Here is a 21,122-nt window from a genome sequence, read left to right as displayed (position 1 = left end):
TTGAACTAAATATTTGCACATAAAGGGGGGGGGGGTAAAATATTTGGGCAGTTTAAAGTCAAAAAACAATTCTTAGTTCACAATAGGCAGAATAATTGTACCCAACACATTTTGCATGCAGAACCGCTATACGTTACCCCCCCCCCCCTAATTTGCAAATATATAAGACAAATTGGTTTCAAAAATAACAAAGAAACTAACGAAGATAACGAAACTTACGCTAAAGATTTTTTTTTTTTAATTTTAAAACAAAGCTTATTATTATTAAACGGCCAGTGTGTTTCGGGAATCATCCTTAAAGAATTAAGGACAAAGAGTTAAAAAATTAGCTAAAAGAGCAAGGTCTTGTGGAAGGGACAACTCCTTTTATATACCTAATAATTTCTGTTGGTTTTAAGTTTTGATGTTGCTCCTCACTTTCAGTTGAACAAACTTGTTTTTTTTTAAATTTAATTTCTGATTGTTTTTTAAAAAAAATACCGGGGAATCTGGCTCTCTCACAAAAAAATCCAGTACTTGTATATTATACGCCGCTCAGTCAAGTTTACGATGCGTAAAATTCGAAAACAAACCGGTTTCTTGTTAGTTTCTTGTTACTTAGAAACAAATTAGGGCTATATATTCACATATTAGGGGGGGGGGTTAAAGTATAGCGGGTCTGCATTAAAATACGTTAGGTTCAATTATTCTGCATATTATGAAGTAAAAATTGTTTTCTGACTTCAAACTGTCCGAATACTTTACCCCCCTCCCCGCATTTGCAAATATATATCCCAAATTATATGTTTCCAATCTATTCTGTTACTTGTCTTTGTATTGTCTCACGCTAAGCTAAAAGAAACTAACGAAGAAACCGGTTTCTTCTCGAGTTTTACACAATGTAAGCTTGAGTTAGGGGCGTAGGATACACAAGTACCTAAATTCTTTCCCCCTATGGAAAAAAAAATCAAACAAAAATCTCAAATTTGGAAAGCTTTATTTTCCAGGGGGGTGGGTATTTACCGGGAGTATTTTCTGCGGGCTTGGGTGGGGATGTATTTTCCATGGTGGGTACTTTCCTGGGGGGCATTTTCCTCGGGGGGGGGGGGGGTAAACGCCGGCCACCGTAAATTTGTAGGCTACCTGTTATGGGCGATGGTGACAAATATATATATTTTTTTTAGCTTGTTTGTTTCTGAAAAGCCGAAAATATGGAGAGTAATAAATATTAAAAAAATAATTAATTTTTAATTTAACTAAAAAATTAGTTTAATTAATTTTTTCATATTTAATGTATTTTCACAGAAACGCGTGATGCTTTTCTTTTAAAATCCCTTTTTGGAAAACTTCACCCCCTCTCCAACCTTAGAAAATTATGCAGGATTGCGCCACTCTCTGGGAAATATATTGCTGGTATGCTTGTTTGTTTTTCAACGCGAACCCCTGATATTTCTGTTAACTGTTGTTTTTAAGTGCTGATGACCTCTGTACCCGAAAAGGCATATTTGTATATTTATGAAAAACTGAAAATACAGAAAGAGTGTGAAATATTTCAATGTTAAAAAAAACATAATACTTTTCTGGTAAAGCCCCTTTTTTGGAAATATTACCCCCTCTCCCACCGCATAAAATTATGCAGGGTTGCGTCACTGGGAAATTTAATGCTGGTATGCTTGTGTATTTTCAACGCGAAACCCTGATATTGCTATTAACTGTTGTTTTTAAATGCTGATAAGTTATAAATATGTTACTGATAAGTAATAGAGAGTAATATATATTTAAAAATAAAATTAATTTTTTAGTTTAACTTAAAATACTAAAAGTTTAGAATATTATGTAAGAAAAACATGATGTTTTTCTGGTGAAACCCACTTTTCTGGAAATGTCATCCCCTCTCTCACTGCAGAAAATTATGCAGGAAAGCACCACTCTCTGGGAAATTTAATACGCGTATGTTTGTGTATTCTTAAACGCAAACAACTGATATTGCTATCAACTGCTGTTTTAAGTGCTGATGACCTCTTTGCCTGAAAGGGCACATCATTATATTCCTAAAAAAACGAAAATATTGAAAGAGTGATAAATATTTTAAAGTTAAAAAAAACATGATGCCTTTCTGGTAAACCCCCCTTTTTTGGAAACTTTGTCCCCTCTCTCGCCTTATAAAACTATGCAGAATTGCGCCGCTCTATGGGAAAAATTTAATGTGGGTTCGCGCGTAATTTTTGTAACGTTACCCCTGATTTTGCTATTAACTGTTGTTTCTAACTTATTGCCATTAATTCTGCCTGAAAGGGACGATTGGTATTTGAAATCTGTCAAGTTGTGCCTAAGCGTGTCCAGACCTCTTTTCCACTTTGGAAGGAAGCTATTCAAGAATATCATCCACTCTATGGTCTAAGGTTGTTTTCCATCGATTGGTTGATCCCAGAAATATTATCAGTTCATTTAGAATTTGTAGTGGCATAGCTTGGGATAGGGGGACGGGGAGTTCCGACCCCCCAGTCGTCTCCTTTAAAGCATTAAAAGCATCATCGAAAGTAAATTACACACTTGCCAATGAAAAGAAAACATAAACCATTCCTAAAAAAGATTCTTAAGACCTGTAAGTTTTATTTTATTTTTTTTTGTCCTATTCGAAAAATCTAACTGGACATGATTATCATAGCTTACTTAAGTGAAGATGAAGGTCTCTTTAGGACTCAAAAAACATCGGCTAAACTATTTTTGTACTTTTGACCCCATTACCACTTATCCCTCCCCCTGCTTAGGATCATACTTGTCTGTGTCTACGATAATATGCAAATGTAAGACCTATGAACTTGTATCTCAAGAGCATTTACAATCAAACTCTAACTGTGAGTTAGAAGCAGTAGATATAATGAATGAATATTGGACCGTTAGATATAATGGACCGCTTTATTTTACAGGTTGTGCAGTTGGCGGGTCCAAGTTCTACAAGTGTCAAGCCAATAGCTGTAAAAGCAACTAGTCATGTGCACGTACCTCGTCCGGGTGTTCATCAGAATTTACCAGCTGACATTCTGCCTGCTCTGAAGACGCTGTCTGAGCTAAACATTTCCATAGTGGCTGCTGACGGAACAAAGATCTCTACTGGCATTGATGGCCGATCTGCCCTTGAGAATTTAAATAAGAAAACTTTAGAAATTGAAAAACCTGTGAAACAAATATCTGTAGATATTCAAAAATCGTCACAACGAGTATCTACTGAGATTGATAGACCACTCAAACGTGCTAAAGTGGAAACTAAAACGGGAGCAGTGTTTGATTCAAGGACAGGGCTTTTATCTGCGGGGGATGTTAATTCCAAGGTATCCATGTCGTATTTGAAGAACTTAGGAAGTGGATTCTCAATAACACCTGTCGTGACTAAGAAACCGGAGAAGAGGCCAGTTCCACCGCTGATTAGTATTGAAAAAACTCAAAAAGAGGCAAGTGAATTGATCTCGAATGTGAATATGCTACTGAACCGTCCTGATCTTAAAGTTGAGGTTAAGCCAGTCCAAATACCCGAGAAAAATGGTGTTCATAGATCAAAAGGGGAAATAAATTATTCTGGAGAAATGCCAGAAGTTCTGGATTTGACTAAAAAGAAAGCAATAACGATCCATCCAATTGAAAGTGCGCAGCCGCCTAAATTTGAAGAGCGTAAAATACCAAATCATAGGCTGCCCTATCAACCTCAAAGCACCCCGGTTGTACCTTTCGCTCCAGGACTGATTCTTCGACCCGGACTTCCTCCAAATTATTTACAAATGTTGCGTATGAGCTTACCAGTGGTGCACAACCCAGCCATTGTTCAAGTGTATAAAGATATGTTTCAAAGCGACGCAGTGAGGATGCAATTTAATGAACGGTTTGTTGCAATGCAACAGAACCTTCAAAAAAGGTAGTTGACAAGTGCCGTCTATTAGTGCCTAGATTCTTTTCTGTAGTCCGTGCAATTATGTGTGGAGTTGTCATTTTGGTGTTTTAAGTTAATTATTTGACAAAATACTTTTTTCTGACGTTTTCTTTTTCCTTTGCTTGAAATTATTGTAAGATCTTTTTGAACAGTCAGTCCAACTGAATTCTTGTAATAAGCATTTTCGTTATAATAAAGGACAAAGTAAAATTTGAACAAAGATTTTAGGTAAACCAAGAATTTTCTCATGATCAAACTTAGATCTTGTTTAAGATCTTCTTCTTGGTATCTACAGTGATGATAGCACACGGCTACTTTTAATCGAGGAAGATTATTTTAAACTAACAAACTTATTTAATACAAACTTTTTGTCATCAAAAATAAGTAATTTGTATCTTAACTAGATATAGTTAAGAGAATATCTTCTTAGTTAAGTAAGCTTAAAACAAAGTTCTTGCCGCTATAACCGAGTGGCTACTGTCCGAGATTTGTTATGCTATAACCTTTGGGAGATGGGTTCGAGTCCTAGTGTTGCCGATTATTTGGTTTGGAATTAGAGTTGTGGTGTAACTTCGGTAAGCTTAGCTAGAATCAACCCTGCTCTCAATCCGTACTGGACAAATCCGGGGTAGGTAAGGTACTTTATTTTTTTACCTTTATTTTACCATTACATAATTTCACACTTTTTCTGTTAACTTTATACATCCGCAAGAACTTTTTCTACGATAAACTAACAAACATAGGGCGAAAATTGGGGATTATATTTGCGACCTTGAGACCTTCAAATCTTCTTCACAAGTTTTTTCTTGATCTGCCGAGTGGTTTTCAGTGAAAAAGCGTATATCAATAAATACTACTGCTACTGATCCTAATAATTTGTGGCTCTAAGCCGTCGGAGGCCAACACATATGCCTGCAATTTTTCCCTGCCCTAATTAATTCAAAAGCTCACTCTCTGCCCTTTCAAATTGCAATTTTTATAATGTTTTCTTGTTACCTCTTCTCAGTTTATTCAGAGGTGGCCTTCTTTTCGCTTGGCTCCAAAGGGTGGTCAAAAAGTAGAATCTTTAGGTTTGTTTATGCTTCATTTGTCCAACTTGGACTAAAAGTTTTGTTACTACCTGTATCTTTCTGACACAATTTTCAGAAACTGTTAAATGTAAAAGTGCCTAATTGACTCTTAACTTTACCACGGAAAAACGTGATTTTCGTTGGTGTTCAAGCCATAAGTTTCTTGTTTAAGGTTTTTGGTCGTGAAAATTCCAATGATATTTTTGTTGCTTCGATCCGAAGCTATTCTAAGGAATATAAGGCTATATTTTGAATTTTGAAGTGGCAGCAAATGAAAATTTTCCTCACCAGTCACTGTTTTAAAAATCGTTTTTAATTTTTGGTTACTATGGACCGTCGTTCATCCTTTGTTGAGGTGCAGCTACTGGCGCAACCATGATATGAGTATAATCAGGAAAATATTCTATTGAACTAAAAACTTTTACTAAACCGCGTAAAACCAACATTTTGCCATCAAATACCAACGAATTTTTTCCTAAATTTATATAGCTGCGAGCATATCAAATTCTTTTAAGAATCTAGATAATTTTTTTTTTATAAAAGTGCAAGAAACTTTTTGTCACCAAGTTCTAAATAATTTTTCAACCAACCAATTGGATCAGGTTCATTCTAAATAGAAATTATATAAAAAAAATAGTTTTTTATTTAATTTACGGAATAATTTCTGTTAATTTTAAGTTTTAATGTCGCTCCTTACTTGCAGTTAAAGAAAACTTGTTTTTTATAGCACTTGGTATTGTGACATAAAGCAATCGCAAATTCTGTCGGTCTGTCTGTCGGTCCCGGTTTTGCTACTTGAGGCACTTCCAGGTAAGCTAGGACGATGAAATTTGGCAGGCGTATCAGGGACTGAACCAGATTAAATTAAAAATAGTCGTTTTCCCGATTTGACCGTCTAGGGGGGCGGGGGCGGTTAATTTGGAAAAATAGAAAAAATGAAGTATTTTTAACTTACGAACGGTTCATCAGATATTAATGAAATTTGATGTTTGGAAGGATATCGTGTCTTCGAGCTCTTTTTTTCGTATCCCGTCTGGATCTGGTGACATTGGGGGGGGGGGAAGTTGGGAGGGGGAAACATAAAATCTTGGAAAACACTTAGAGGGGAGGGATCGGGATGAAACTTGGTGGGAAAAATAAGCACAAGTCCTAGATACATTACTGACATAAACGAAACAGATCTGCTCTCTTTGGGGTAGTTGGGGGGGAGTTGATTCTGAAAATTGGAAAAAATAAGGTATTTTTAACTTACGAACGGGTGATAGGATCTCAATGAAATTTGATATTTAGAAGGATATCGTGTCTCAAAGCTCTTATTTAAAATCCCGACCGCATCTGGCGACATTGGGGGAGTTTGGAGGGGGGAACATAAAATGATGGAAAACGCTTAGAGTGGAGGGATCGGGATGCAACTTGGTGGGAAAAATAAACAGAAGTCATAGATACGTGATTGACATAATTGGAACAGATCCGCTCTATTTGGGGGGGGGGGAACTCTGCAAATTAGAAAAAATTTCATATTTTTAACTTCCGAAGGGGTGATCGGATCTTCATGAAACTTCATATATAGAAGGATCTCGTAACTCAGATCTCTTATTTTAAATCTTAACCGGATCCAGCGTCATTGGGGGGGGGGACTGGAAATCTTAGAAAATACTTTAAGCGGAGAGATCAGGATGAAACTGGACGGGAAGAATAAAAACAGGTTTAAGATACGTGAATGACATAACCGGACTGGATAAAGTTGATGTGTAGAAGGATCTTATGTCTCAGATGCTCCATTTTCGACTCGAATTGGATCCGGGGACACAGGGGGTTGGAGGAGGGAAACAGAAATCTTGGAAAACGCTTAGAGTGGAGAGATCGCGATGAAACTTGACGGGAAGAATAAGCAAAAGTTCTAGATACGTGATTGACATAATTGGAACGGATCCTTTCTCTTTGGAGGAGCTGGGGGGGGTGTGTGTGTTAATTTGCCAAAATTAGAAAAATTGAGGTATTTTAACTTAAGAACAGGTGACCGGATCTTAATGAAATTTGATATTTAGAAGAAATTCATTTCTCAGAGCTCTTATTTTAAATCTCGACCAGATCTGTTGACATTGGGGGGATTTGGAGGGGAAAATCGGATACGTGATTGACTCAAATGTACTGGATTCGCTCTCTTTGGGGGAGTTGGGGGGAGGGGTTCAGTGCTTTGATGAGTTTGGTGCTTCTGGACGCGTTAGGACGATGAACATTGGTAGGCGTGTCAGGGAGCTGTACAAATTGACTTGATAAAGTCGTTTTCCCAGATTCGACCATCTGGGGGGCTAAAGGGAGAGGAAAAATTAGAAAAAATTAGGAATTTGTAACTTACGAGTGGGTGATCGGATCTTAATGAAATTTGATATTTAGAAGAAATTCATTTCTCAGAGCTCTTATTTTAAATCTCGACCAGATCTGTTGACATTGGGGGGATTTGGAGGGGAAAATCGGATACGTGATTGACTCAAATGTACTGGATTCGGTCTCTTTGGGGGAGTTGGGGGGAGGGGTTCAGTGCTTTGATGAGTTTGGTGCTTCTGGACGCGTTAGGACGATGAACATTGGTAGGCGTGTCAGGGAGCTGTACAAATTGACTTGATAAAGTCGTTTTCCCAGATTCGACCATCTGGGGGGCTAAAGGGAGAGGAAAAATTAAAAAAATTAGGTATTTGTAACTTACGAGTGGGTGATCGGATCTTAATGAAATTTGATATTTAGAAGGACATCGTGACTCAGAGCTCTTATTTTCAATCCCGACCGGCATTAAGCCTCTGATTTTCCTTTTAAATCAATCTATTGATTCTTAGAATTTTGTTAGAGCTCATACCATATGAGCTCTTGGCTCTTAGCTCTTCTGGCCTCGTCACAAGTGCCATATGAGCTCTTAGCTCTTGTTTTTATATTTAATTTCTGAACTTTTTTGAATTAATGTATGTTTTGATTTTGGCTCACTACATGAATAATTAAAACGAAATTTACAAATTAATTTTTTTGGCTAAACGACTTTCTCATGGTTTTGATCGGACGATTTTGATAAAATAAGAGGTGGGAGAGGAGCCTTAGTTACCCTCGAATTTTTGGCTGCTTAAAAACGGAACTAGAACTTGTGTTTACGAATGTTTTTATAAATACACGAAACTTACGAATTATCCTACCTAACGAACTTCTATATTTGTATATTTTTATCACGTATATGAAGGGGTTTGCCCCCTCGCCAATACCTCGCTCTTTACACTAAAGCTTGAATTTTGTCCTAGTTCTTTAAGAATGACCCCTGAATAACAAAGGCCGTAGAGTAAATAGTTGAAATTACTAAAAATACTTCAGCGTAAAGAGCAAGGTATTGTGAAGAGACGAACCCCCTTATATATCTAACATTTTCTGTTCGTTGTAAGTTTTAATGCTGATCCTTACTTTCAGTTGGAAAAAAGCTTTTTCAGATTTATTTTTCCATTGTTTTTTTTTGTTTTGAATAATGATACAAAATCCTGCGCCCCCTTCATGGAATGTCTCTTCCCCCAGGACAAGTTCCTCCAAGGAAAGATCCTTCCACATAGCTCCCTCCCCTTTCCCCCCTCAACCAAAAAAAAATCCACCTGAAAACGTCTGTACACTTCCCAATAACCATTACTTTCTGTAAACACTAGTCAAAGTTTGTAACTTGCAGCCCCTCCCCTGGGGACTGTGGAGGAGTAAGTCGTCCCCAAAAAAGACATAGTTATTATGTTTTTCGACTATGCGGAACAAAATTGCTATTTCAAAATTTTAATCCATTGACTTTGGAAAAAATGAGCGTGGGAGGGGGCCTCCAATTTTTTGGTCACTTAAAATGGGCACTAGAACTTTTAGTTTCTATTATGATAAGGCCTCTCGCAACATTCTAGGACCAATGGCTCGATATGATAAACACGTTAGTGTTTCCCTTAGCCAAACTCGATACGAAAAATAAACACGCACCCGTGATCGCTCTTCTGGCAAAAAAATACGAAGTTCCATATTTTTGTAGATAGGAGCTTGAAACTTCAACAGTGAAACTTCTATTACTTTTAGGGGGTGTTTCCCCCTATTTTCCAAAATAAGGCAAGTTTTCTCAGGCTCGTATCTTTTGATGGGTAAAATTTGATGAACCTTGTATATTTAAAATCTGCATAAAAATCTGATTCTTTTGATGTATCTATTAGTATCAAAATTCAATCAAAAATATTTGATTGCCATTGAGCCGGGTCGCCCCTTACTACAGTTCATTACCACGGACTGTTTGATATACATCCTACTAAAGGGATAGGGAAATGCACAAACAGTCTTGTATTTCTTTAGGGGGCACAAGAAAAAAAAAAATAGACAATTTTCTTCTTATTGTTTTATGGAATTGGTGAAATTATCATCGAAGCAGCTTTGTTGTATTTTATTGATATGCAATAGTTGAAACTTGTTCGAATAAAGATAGCCTTTTGAGTATCAGTTTCCCTTGGAAACCCTTCGATATTACATCTAATGTGTTTTTAACTCACCTTAAATCAATCAAGAATTAATAAAATCAAATCAGTTCCCTGAATTTTTTAGAACCACATTGAAATGAACTTCCGTTAAGAGGGCTTTTAGAAATAAAATAAAAAAAAACTAGTTTTTTTAACTGAAAGTAAGGAGCGACATTAAAACTTAAAACGAACAGAAATTACTCCGTATATGAAATGGGTTGTCCCCTCCGCAGTCCCTCGCTCTTTACGCTAAAGTTTGACTCTTTGCCACAATTCTACTTTTTAAAACAATTAAAAACTTTAGCGTAAAGAGCGTGGGACTGCGGAGGGGACAACCCATTTCATATACGGAGTAATTTCTGTTCGTTTTAAGTTTTAATGTCGCTCCTTACTTTCAGTTAAAAAAACTAGTTTTTTTTTATTTTATTTCTGAACGTTTTTGAATTAATGCATGTTTTATTTTGGCTCTCCGCACATAAATTATTGAAATGAAATTAGTATATTAATTTTTTTTTTTGGCTAAATGGCTTTCTCTTAGTTTTGATCAAACGATTTTGAGAAATAAGGGGTGGGGAAGGAGGCCTAGCTGTCCTCCAATTTTTCGGTTACTTAAAAAGGCTACTAGAACTTTTAATATTCAACGAACGTTTTTATTAGTAAAAAATATACGTAACTTAAGAATTAACTTACGTAACAAACTTTTTTATTCTTATATTTTTATTATGTGTACGAGGGGGTTTATACCCTCGTTAATACCTCGCTCTTAACACTAAATCGTAAGTTTTGTCCCAATTCTTTAAGAATGACCCCTGAATCAAAAAGGCCGTAGAATAAATAGTTGAAATCACTAAAAATATCTTAGCATAAAGAGCGAGGTATTTATCTCCTCCTAAATACCTCGCTCTTTATGCTAAAGTATTTTTAGAACCCCTCATATGCGTAATAATCTCTGTTCGTTTTAAATTTCAATGCTATTCCTTACTCTCATTTGAAAAAACGTTTTCATGTTTATTTTTTTCATTGTTTTTTTATAGTAATGCTAGAAAATCCTGCGCCCTTTTCATTGAATTTTTCTTCCCCCATGACATATTCCTCAAAGGAAAGATCCTCCCACAAAACCCTCTCCCATCAACCCCACCCCCCAAACCAAAAAATCCCCATGAAAACGTCTGTACACTTCCCAATAACCATTACTATATGTAAACATTGGTCAAAGTTTGTAACTTGCAGCCCCTCCCTCAGGGATTGTGGGGGAGTAAGTCATTCCCAAAGACATAGTAATTATGGTTTTTGACTATGCTGAACAAAATGGCTATCTTAAAATTTTAATATGTTGACTTTTGGAAAAAAATGAGCATGGGAGGGGGCCTATTTGCCCTCCAATTTTTTTGGTCACTTAAAAAGGACACTAGAACTTTTCATTTCCGTTAGAATGAGCCCTCTCGCGACATCCTAGGACCACTTGGTCGATAAGATGACCCCTGGAAAAAAAACAAACAAACAAATAAACACGCACCCGTGATTTGTCTTCTGGCAAGAAATACAAAATTCCACATTTTTTAGATAGGAGCTTGAAATTTTTGCTATAGAGTTCTCTGATATACCGAATGCGATAGTGTGATTTTCGTTAAGATTCTATGACTTTTAGGGGATGTTTCCCCCTTTTTTCCAAAATAGGACAAATTTTCTCAAGCTCGTAACTTTTGATGACAAAGACTAAATTAATTGAAACTTATATATTTAGAATCAGCGTAAAAATTCGATTCTTTTGATGTATCTTTTAGCATCAAAATTCCGTTTTTTAGAATTTCGTTTACTATTCAGCCGGGTCGCCCCTTACTACAGTTCCTTACCACGAACTGTTTGAAAAGAAAATAATTCGGTATTTCGGGGCTTCTAACATTATTACTCCTTTGCGGAAGTTAGGCTCAAAATTGAAAAAGGATTATATTTTTTCTCAGGGCCCCTTCCACCTCTTAGTTCGTTTATTTTCCCGTTATTTTTCACCTGTTTTCGCTTTATAGTTGTGTTATCTCTTAGCAGTTCTTTCGTTAGTTGAGTTATGGTTGTGGTATATATGTTTTATCGCTCGTATAGTTGTGTTATTTTCAAATTATACTCCATAATAGAGAGGCTCCGAACACCCAGCATTGTATGTTAAGCTCTTAATTTGACGTTTTTTTCTAACGTGACCACATTCGTCCTGCGCCCTTTTCATTGAATTTTTCCCCCATGGCATATTTCTCCTAGGAAAGATCCTCCCACATAGCCCCCTCCCTCAACCCTACCCCCAAAACCAAAAAAATCCCCCTGAAAACGTCTGTACACTTCCCAATAACCATTATTATATGTAAACACTGGTTGAAGTTTGTAACTTGCAACCCCTCCCCCAGGGACTGTGGGGGAGTAAGTCATCCCCAAAAACATAGTTATCATGATTTTCGACTATGCTAAGCAAAATGGCTATCTCAAAATTTTGATCCGTTGACTTTGGGAAACAAATGAGCGTGGGAGGGGGCCTAGATGCCCTCCAATTTTTTTGGTCACTTAAAAAGGGCACTAGAACTTTTCATTTCCGTTAGAATGAGCCCTCTTGCGACATTCTAGGACAACTTGGTCGATACGATGACCCCTGGGAAAAAAACAAAAAACAAAAAAAAACAAACAAATAAACACGCACCCGTGATTTGTCTTCTGGCAAAAAATGCAAAATTCCACATTTTTGTAGATAGGACCTTGAAACTTCTACAGTAGGGTTCTCTGATACGCTGAATCTGATGGTGTCATTTTCGTTAAGATCCTACGACTTTTAGGGGGTGTTTCCCCCTATTTTTCTAAATAAGGCAAATTTTCTCAGGCTCGTAACTTTTGATGGCTAAGACTAAACTTGATGAAACTTATATATTTAAAATCAGCATTAAAATGCGATTCTTTTGATGTAGCTATTGATATCAAAATTCAATTTTTTAGAGTTTTGGTTCCTATTGAGCCGGATCGCTCCTTACTACAGTTCGTTACCACGAACTGTTTGACTATCTTGTTCCCTATAGTTAAAATTTGAATATATTTTCTGGTTCATCAAATTAGTATCAATAAATTAAATGGTTGCAACTCTGACTAATATTCTAGATAATACATCATACCTAAAGTGTACTTTATTAGTTGCGCTCAACAATCAAACATCAATACCGTGAGACCGTCTAATAATACCTTTGAGACTTATGCAGTTAAAGAACCTGATATTCGTGTATAGGAAGAGACAGGAGTGGAGGAAATTCATGTGCACCATTTTTTCTCCCCCCCCAAGGTAAAACCCTCTGATATTCCCCTCCCGGTTGAAGCTCTACGTGCCTATGCTAGATAGTACTCCTGGTATATTTTAAATGATATCTTCTTTATGTATTTTAGGAATGGGATAATAAGTCTTTAGCCCGAGTAAAAAAAACAGTCTTTTCTGAATTTCCCAGAATTCCTAAATCATAATCCTGATGTTTTAATATTACCGGGAATTTTTTGGTATGGATACAGGCAAAATCTGGAAAACTATCACGTTAGAAAAGGTTCATTTCCAAAAAATGACTCTCAGAAGATGAGCTGAAGTCACATTTCAGAGTAAAAAAAAAATTACAGTAAAAAACAAATACGATAAGATTAGCTAAAAAAGTAAACAATTCAGAAACATTAAAAATAGTTGTAGAATTTAGAGGAAAATCAAGTGCAAAATTTCAACCTAAAAAGTGCATGAATACAGTCTTTGAGTGGTCTTCAAAGCTAGCCTTCGATGCAAATCTCATTTAATCTTGACTCGTAACATTTTCAGTTTTCTAACCCCCCCCCCCCCTAGATAAAAATTATATTTCAAAATATGATTTTGGCATTTTACAAATTTCCTTTTTTTTATGAAACTTTGTGTGAATACCCTTGAGCTATCATTTTGAACAGCAACGACCATGAGCTAATATGGGGACAGGCCTTGGGCTTTATTAGACACATAAACTCAATGTCAATAAAATAAGTTTCACCAAATCACAAGGCCGACAGTAGCTGCATTTTATTAGGTTTTCTGTTTTTCCGCTGATCTTAGTTACTCCAAAATTGGGTTTGAACTTCGCCCCTTTTGTCTTCAGTCTCTTCATAAGTAGAATGTGTAAGAGCAGCAAGGAATTAGTGTGCCTTACGGTTCATATTTTTTTTACCAGCAAAATACAGATAAACTACCCCCCCCCTCCAAATTTACAGTACTGCCATTAGCCTTCTTGAACTAAATTGATGTTTCCTTGCTTTGATCTGCACTCAAAAGTTTCAAGAAATTCTATAGTATTGTATATAGCCCGAACATTATAACTGCTGGAGATTCTCGGCATTCAGTAAGCAAAACAATTCTCATTGGTACCTGTCTTTAGGGCCATATTCAAGTTCCGTTGAATTTTCATAAGGCTTGCCTGAGCTCTGTATTTTCAAAGATTATAAAAATAAATAACTGATGAATATTGACCTCATATCGTCTAATGGTTAGGATAGCTAGCTCTCATCGAGCCGGCCAGGATTCGATTCTTGCTTTGAGCATTTTGTTTGAAACTAGTAACTTTGCTATTTTGGTGAAATAGTGGCAGTGGCAATATATTTTTAATTCACAGGACTCAGCTGGTTGTCCTCTTGGGTATTATGAGAACTTGGGTACTTGTTATTCTAGTTGCGCACGTGGATGCATTAAAACAACATATATTGGTTGACTGATTACTGTGTTAGTTCTAATTGTGTAATCTCAATTTGAATCCCCTCGTATATTTTTGTTTCACAAATTTCAAATAGAGTATTGAAAGTGTAATTTTAGCACATAAAAACGGTGGAGAGAAAGAGGGAGGAAAACGAAGAAGAAAGATGAAAGAGAGAGAGAAAAAAAGGAAAGAAGGGAAAGAGATTTAAGTAGCAGATTACCTTTGAGCAGTAGCTGGACCATCACAGCTGAGAAAATAATCTTTAATCTGGAAAAGGAATTCAAAATTCACAAGTTAGGCCTATTTAGGAACTTTTTATCAGACTTTACTTAATGGTACAATCTTTAATTAACATAAAAATAATTAATAAATGTGTAGGATGAAATTTGATGCATATTAATGTTCAAATATGTTTCAATACCGACCATGCATGTATTTAATGATCATATTAGTTTTCCCTTAGCCATACAAGCAACAGCAGATAAGTATCAGATTACTATTGACGGCTTTGACTCTTTGCTCACAAAATCTGATATCTAGTAAATTTTAAAGCTATGAATTTGATTAAGTGGTATAAAAGTGCATTTTTTACGCCTGTTCAGCCCTAAGAGTCTCGCATAGTGTAAGGGAGACAAGTTAGTAATAGCTATTTCAATAACAATTACAGAATTGCGTTGAAATTATCCATTAATAGACGACGAATTCAAACCTGAAACTTCGCTCAAACCCCATTAATGTCGACATATTCCACCTTAGCCTCTTACTTAAAGACCAGCTTAGTCTCTTTCAAATCAAGTTTCACTTCCGGGTAATGACATTTTTAGGAAATTCCTGGACCATGCTGGAACTTTGCTGTCTAATGCAAATGCCCTTACTGCTGACCGCCCTTCGTGGAGGAGGTTGACGACGCTCTCAACGCCAACCTGGGCATGAGGATTAAGTAAGCAATATTTTGCTTTCAATAAAGTGAAAAGCAGTGAGGCTGGTTGAAAAATAAATTACAGATTATTAGCTCCAGTAGTTTTTAAATCGATAATGAAGTCAAAATACGTTTGTACAATCAGCTGGGCAGGCGTTTATCTAGTTGACGGAAATATATTTTGAATTACAAATTTGACTACTTCAATTTTTTCAACAATGTATGCTTTATTCAAAAATATAATCAGAAAATGCAAGAACTTATTGATCAATTAAAAATATAGTTAAAGAATACAAAAGCCTGTTGCCACTGTTTCTATGTAATGGTTTCATTGAATTTGAAACATCAAAACTTCACCAAAATAATGTATCAAGTTACAGTGTGAAGACCAGGGTTGCCAGATTTAGCTCAAAAGTGCTATTAAACACTATTTGATTGTGTGTAGCACTGTAACAAACTCTCAGGGTAGCCACCTGTAGTGCGGAATTGCTATTTTAGCACTATTTCAGTCAATTTTTTACGGTAGTACCAAAAGTCACTGTGTAGTATGGAAATTTGGGCAATTGCAGCACTTGAAAAACTGACCGCCATGGAAACCCTGTAGAAGACAGTAAGCCTTAATAACAATCTCATTACACCATGATTTAGCATGCGAAACAACATGAGAAACCTTCACATAAGCGGTGGTATAACAATAACTCAAGAAATTTGCTGTCTTTCCCATTTATTATTAAATAAAAATACAAGTTTTTTTTTTAACTAAAAGTAAGAAGCGACATTAAAACTTAAAACGAACAGAAATTACTCCGTATATGAAAGGGGCTGCTTCCTCATCAACGCCCGCTCTTGGCGCTAAAGTTTGACTCTTTCTCTCAACTCTACTGTTTAAAACAGTAAAAAACTATAGCGTAAAGAGCGGGACGTTGATGAGGAAGCAGCCCCTTTCGTATATGGAATAACTGTTCGTTTTAAGTTTTAATGTCGCTCCTTATTTTCAGTTAAAACAACTTGTTTTTTTTTTATTTAATTTCTGAACGTTTTTGAATAAATGCATGTTTTGATTTTGGCTCTCCGCAGAGGAATAATTGAAACGAAATTTGCATTTTTTTTTTTTTTTGGCTAAATGGCTTTCTCATAATTTTGATCGAATGATTTTGAGAAAAAAAGGAGTGGGGAGCAAGCCTAGTTTCCCTCCGATTTTTTGGTTATTTAAAAAGGCAACTAGAACTTCTAATTTTTTACGAATGTTTTTATTAGTGAAAGATATACGTAACTTATAAATTAGCTTACGTAACGAACTTTTGTATTTTCATGTTTTTATTACATATACTAGCTGTTGGGGTGGCGCTTCGCGCCACCCCAACACCTAGTTGGTGGGGGCGCTTCGCGCCCCCCCCAAGCCCCCCCGCGCGCGTAAGTCGTTACGCGCCATAATAGTTACGCGCCATTGTAGTTGTGTCCCTATGTCCCACCTGTGAATATAGATAGATATATATATATGGTTTTAACTACGTAAAACTTGCGAATATACAACATTCTTTGCTGTCCCATTGTCTTTGCATATAAATAGATTGTCAGGTTTACCGACTCTTGAACATGCAACATATAATGGTCCATGGGAAAACAATCTGTATTCAGATCTATACCTCATGATTCTAATGATTGCCCTTGAGCTTTGTTGATGGTGATTGCTAATCGACCATTCCCTGTCCCGGTGTCCCGGTCGTCATTTACATCCCCCTGTTTCCCCCGGTGTCCCCGTTGTAGTTGTGTCCCTGTGTCCCGGTCGTCATTTATATTCCCTGTGTCCCGGGTCCCGGTCGTCATTTGTATCCCGGTGTCCCGGTCTGTATATACATTCGTTTTTTAGTTTTGTTTTTCTCCTTTATTTTTTTCCTTTTTTTTTCTTTTTTAGCTTATTTAGATTTTTAGATTTTTTAGTTTTTTTATTAGTTTTTAGTTTTTTTTTCTTTTTAGTTTTTTTGTCCCGGTCGTCATTTATATCCCCCTGTTTCCCCCGGTGTCCCCGTTGTAGTTGTGTCCCTGTGTCCCGGTCGTCATTTATATTCCCTGTGTCCCGGTCGTCATTTGTATCCCGGTGTACCGGAGTTGTGTCCCTGTGTCCCGGTCGTCATTTATATTCCCTGTGTCCCGGGTCCCGGTCGTCATTTGTATCCCGGTGTCCCGGTCTGTATATACATTCGTTTTTTAGTTTTGTTTTTCTCCTTTATTTTTTTCCTTTTTTTTTCTTTTTTAGCTTATTTAGATTTTTAGATTTTTTAGTTTTTTTATTAGTTTTTAGTTTTTTTTTCTTTTTAGTTTTTTTGTCCCGGTCGTCATTTATATCCCCCTGTTTCCCCCGGGTCGTCATTTATACTCCCTGTGTCCCGGTGCTTTGTTGATTGCTAATCGAACATTCCTTTTGTCCTGGTCGCTTTCTCTTTGAGTGTCGTCATTTATTTTTTTCTTTTTTAGTTCTTTTAGTTTTTACCTTTTTTAGTTTTTTTTAGTTTTTAGTTTTTTTAGTTTTTTACCTTTTTTTAGTTTTTTTAGTTTTTTTTAGTTTTTTAGCTTTTTTATTTTTTTTATTAGTTTTTAGTTTTTTTGTAGTTTTTGCCTTTTTTTTAGTTTTTTTAGTTTTTTAGCTTTTTTATTAGTTTTTAGTTTTTTTTGTAGTTTTTGCCTTTTTTTAGTTTTTTTAGTTTTTTAGCTTTTTTATTTTTTTTATTAGTTTTTAGTTTTTTTTGTAGTTTTTGCCTTTTTTTTCTCTTTGAGTGTCGTCATTTATTAGTTTTTTCCTTTTTTTTTAGTTTTTTATTGGTTTTTACCTTTATTTTAGCTTATTTTTCAGTTTTTTCCTTTTTTTAGTTTTTTTTATTTTTTATTTTTTTTAGTTTTTTACCTTTTTTTAGTTTTTTTAGTTTTTTAGCTTTTTTACTTTTTTTTATTAGTTTTTAGTTTTTTTTGTAGTTTTTGCCTTTTTTTAGTTTTTTCAGTTTTTTTTTTAGTTTTTTATTGGTTTTTACCTTTATAGTTTTTTTAGTTTTTTAGCTTTTTTATTTTTTTTATTAGTTTTTAGTTTTTTTGTAGTTTTTGCCTTTTTTTAGTTTTTTCAGTTTTGACGTCACCTGATCCAGTTTTTTCAGGTGACGTCACCTGACACATCCATCCATCCATCCATCCACAGACAACTTATTTTTATATATATAGATGAGGAGGTTCACCCCCTCGTCAGTACCTTGCTCTTTACACTAAAGCTTAAATTTTGTCCAAATTCATTAAGAATGACCCCTGAATCACAAAAGCCGTAGAATAAATAGTTGAAATTACTAAAAATACTTTAGCGTAAAGAACGAAGTATTAGGAGGAGGTGAGCCCCTCATATGCGTAACAATTCTGTTCGTTTTAAGTTTTAATGATGCTCCTTACTTCCAGTTGAAAGCAGTTTTTCATATATATTTTTTCATTGTTTTTTTTTAATAATGCTAGAAAATCCTGCGCTCCCTTCATGGAAATTTTCTTCCCCCATGACAAATTCCTCGATGGAAAGCTCCCCCAACATATTCGCCTCTTCTCAAACCCTTCCCCAACCAAAAAATCCCCCTGAAAACGTTTGTACACTTCCCAATAACCATTACTATATGTAAGCACTGTTCAAAGTTTGTAACTTGTAGCCCCTCCCACAGGGACTGTGGGGGAGTAAGTGGCCCCCAAAGACATAATTATAAGGTTTTTCGACTACGCTGAGTAAAATGGCTATCTCAGAATTGTGATCTGGTGACTCTGGGAAAATAATTAGCGTTGGAAGGGGCCTTGGTGCCCTCCAATTTTTTGGTCATTAAAGGGGGACTAGAACTTTTCATTTCCATTAGAATGAGCCCTCTCGCAACATTCTTGGACCACTGGGTCGATACGATCACCCCTGGCAAAAAACAAAACAAAAAACAAACAAATAAACACGCATCCGTGATCTGCCTTCTGGCAAAAAATACAAAATTCCACATTTTTGTAAATAGGAGCTTGAACTTCTGCAATAGGCTTCTCTGATACGCTGAATCTGATTGTGTTATTTTCATTAAGATTCTGTGACTTATAGGGAGTGTTTCCCCCTATTTTTAAAAAATAAGGCAAATTTTTTGCAGGCTCGTAACTTTGATAGGTAAGACTAAACTTGATGAAACTTATATATTTTAAATCAGCATCAAAATGTGATTCTTTTTATGTAGCTATTGGTATCAAAATACCATTTTTTAGAGTTTTGGTTACTATTGAGCCGGGTCGCTCCTTACTACATCTCGTTACCACGAACTGTTTGAAAAAACTTCAAAACGCTTCCATGCTTTACTTATATTTGGCTTTTGAAAATGATTAAGAATTGTTGGCTAAGTTTGACTAAAACAATTATCATAAAAGATACGATGACATCATTATTTGCCGATGGTAAAACTTTATTATACTTGTGTCTTCCGACGGATTAATGTTATGCAAAATACTAGTGCCTATTAATCGAACTGAATTTATCCCTAATAAACACCAGAGACAATGTTTATTTTAGATAAAGAGGTTTGACTATACGACTCTGCCTACTGAAGAGTGCAAAATTAATTGTTTAAAATGTGGCCAGTATTTCCCTCCTGGGTTTTGCTTTGATTGGTTTAGCTCAGTTAGGTATTTAGACTGCTAAGATGGAAGAATTACTCTTGACATCGATGAAATACAATGTAAATAGGTTTCATTATTGGTTGAGGCTAAATAGGCTTAAGAATAATCTTCGTAAGTTAAATTTTGTCATTTTTCCCGATCTCCTGTTTTTTATCCTTGGATTCATGAAACTGAAACGCATTGTGGAATTTTAAAGTGTGTTCATGGAACTTATCGCATTCTTATTTTTGTTCGTGAAACACGCTGGATTTTTTCTCTTCGTGAAACTTTTACATTGATTTTTCCACTCATGAAACTGATTTTGTTCTTGGAGCTTGTAGCGTGCTGATTTTTGTTCGTGAAACTTCTTGCATCTTGATTTTTTTTTTCTTCGTAAAATTACATTGATTTTTCTCCTTGTGAAACCGATTTCACTCATGGAACTCGTTGAGTGCTGAATTTTGTTCGTGGAATTTGTTTCATTCTGAGTTTTGTTTGCAAACTTTGTTGCATGTTCATTTTTCTCTTCGTGAAACTTCTACATTGATTTTTCTCCTCGTGAGACCAATTTTGTTTCTGGAGCTCATCACTAGCTGATTTTTTTTGCTCGTGGAACTTACTGCGTGCTGATTTAGCTTATGAAACGTGTTGCATGTTGATGTTTCTCTTTGTGAAACTTATACAGTGATTTTTTTCTCATCTTGAAATTGATTTTATTCATGGAATTTGTTATGTGCTGATTTGTGTTCCTGGAATCAGTTGCGTGCTTATTTTTGCTCGTCAAACTTGTTGCTTGTTGATTTTTCTCTTCATGAAACTTGTATATTGACTTTCTCTCCGGGTGAAACTGATTTCGTTTATGGAACTTGTTGCGTGTTGATTATTGTTCGTGGAACCTATGGTGTGCTGATTTTTGTTCGTGAAACATGATGTACGTTCCATTTTTCTCTTCGTGAAGCTTGTACAAACTTTTTCTGCTCGTGAAACTGATTTTGTTCATGAAACTTGTTGCATGTTGATTTTTTCTCCTCGTGAAACTGACTTTGTTCATGGAATTTGTTGCGTGCTGATTTTACGCTAGTGGAGCCTTTGGCGTGCTGATTTTTTGTTCCTGAAACTTGTTGTTTGTCCAATTTCGTCTTCATGAAACCTGTGCTTTGATTTTTCTCCTCGTCGAACTGATTTTGTTCGTGGAACTTGTTGCGTGCTAATTTTTATTCCTGAAACTTTTGCCTGCTGATTTTTGTTCGTGAAACTTAGTAGCATATTAATTTTTCTCTTCGTGAAACTTGTGCATTAGTTTTTCTTCTCGTTATACTGATTTTGTTCATGGAATTGGTGACGTACTGATTTTTATTTATGGAA

At 35.8% G+C, this 21,122-nt stretch overlaps 1 protein-coding gene across 5 annotated transcripts in view; it reads left to right on the top strand.

Annotated features, from left to right (window-relative positions):
- The window catches only part of LOC136026330 (AT-rich interactive domain-containing protein 5B-like), a 106,633-nt gene extending 102,509 nt beyond the window's left edge, over positions 1–4,124 (top strand). For all 5 annotated transcript variants that reach the window (XM_065702757.1, XM_065702756.1, XM_065702754.1 and 2 more), the window contains one exon: positions 2,910–4,124. In XM_065702757.1, the coding sequence (XP_065558829.1) occupies positions 2,910–3,893 (984 nt within the window). In that variant the 3' untranslated portion in view covers positions 3,894–4,124. The remainder of the gene's footprint in view (positions 1–2,909) is intronic.
- The last annotated feature ends 16,998 nt before the right edge of the window (positions 4,125–21,122 follow it).

Source organism: Artemia franciscana, chromosome 4 (assembly GCF_032884065.1).
Source record: "Artemia franciscana chromosome 4, ASM3288406v1, whole genome shotgun sequence".
NCBI lineage: Eukaryota > Metazoa > Arthropoda > Branchiopoda > Anostraca > Artemiidae > Artemia > Artemia franciscana.
Note: the sequence above shows the minus strand (reverse complement) of the source record. Positions and strands in the feature narration are given on the sequence as shown.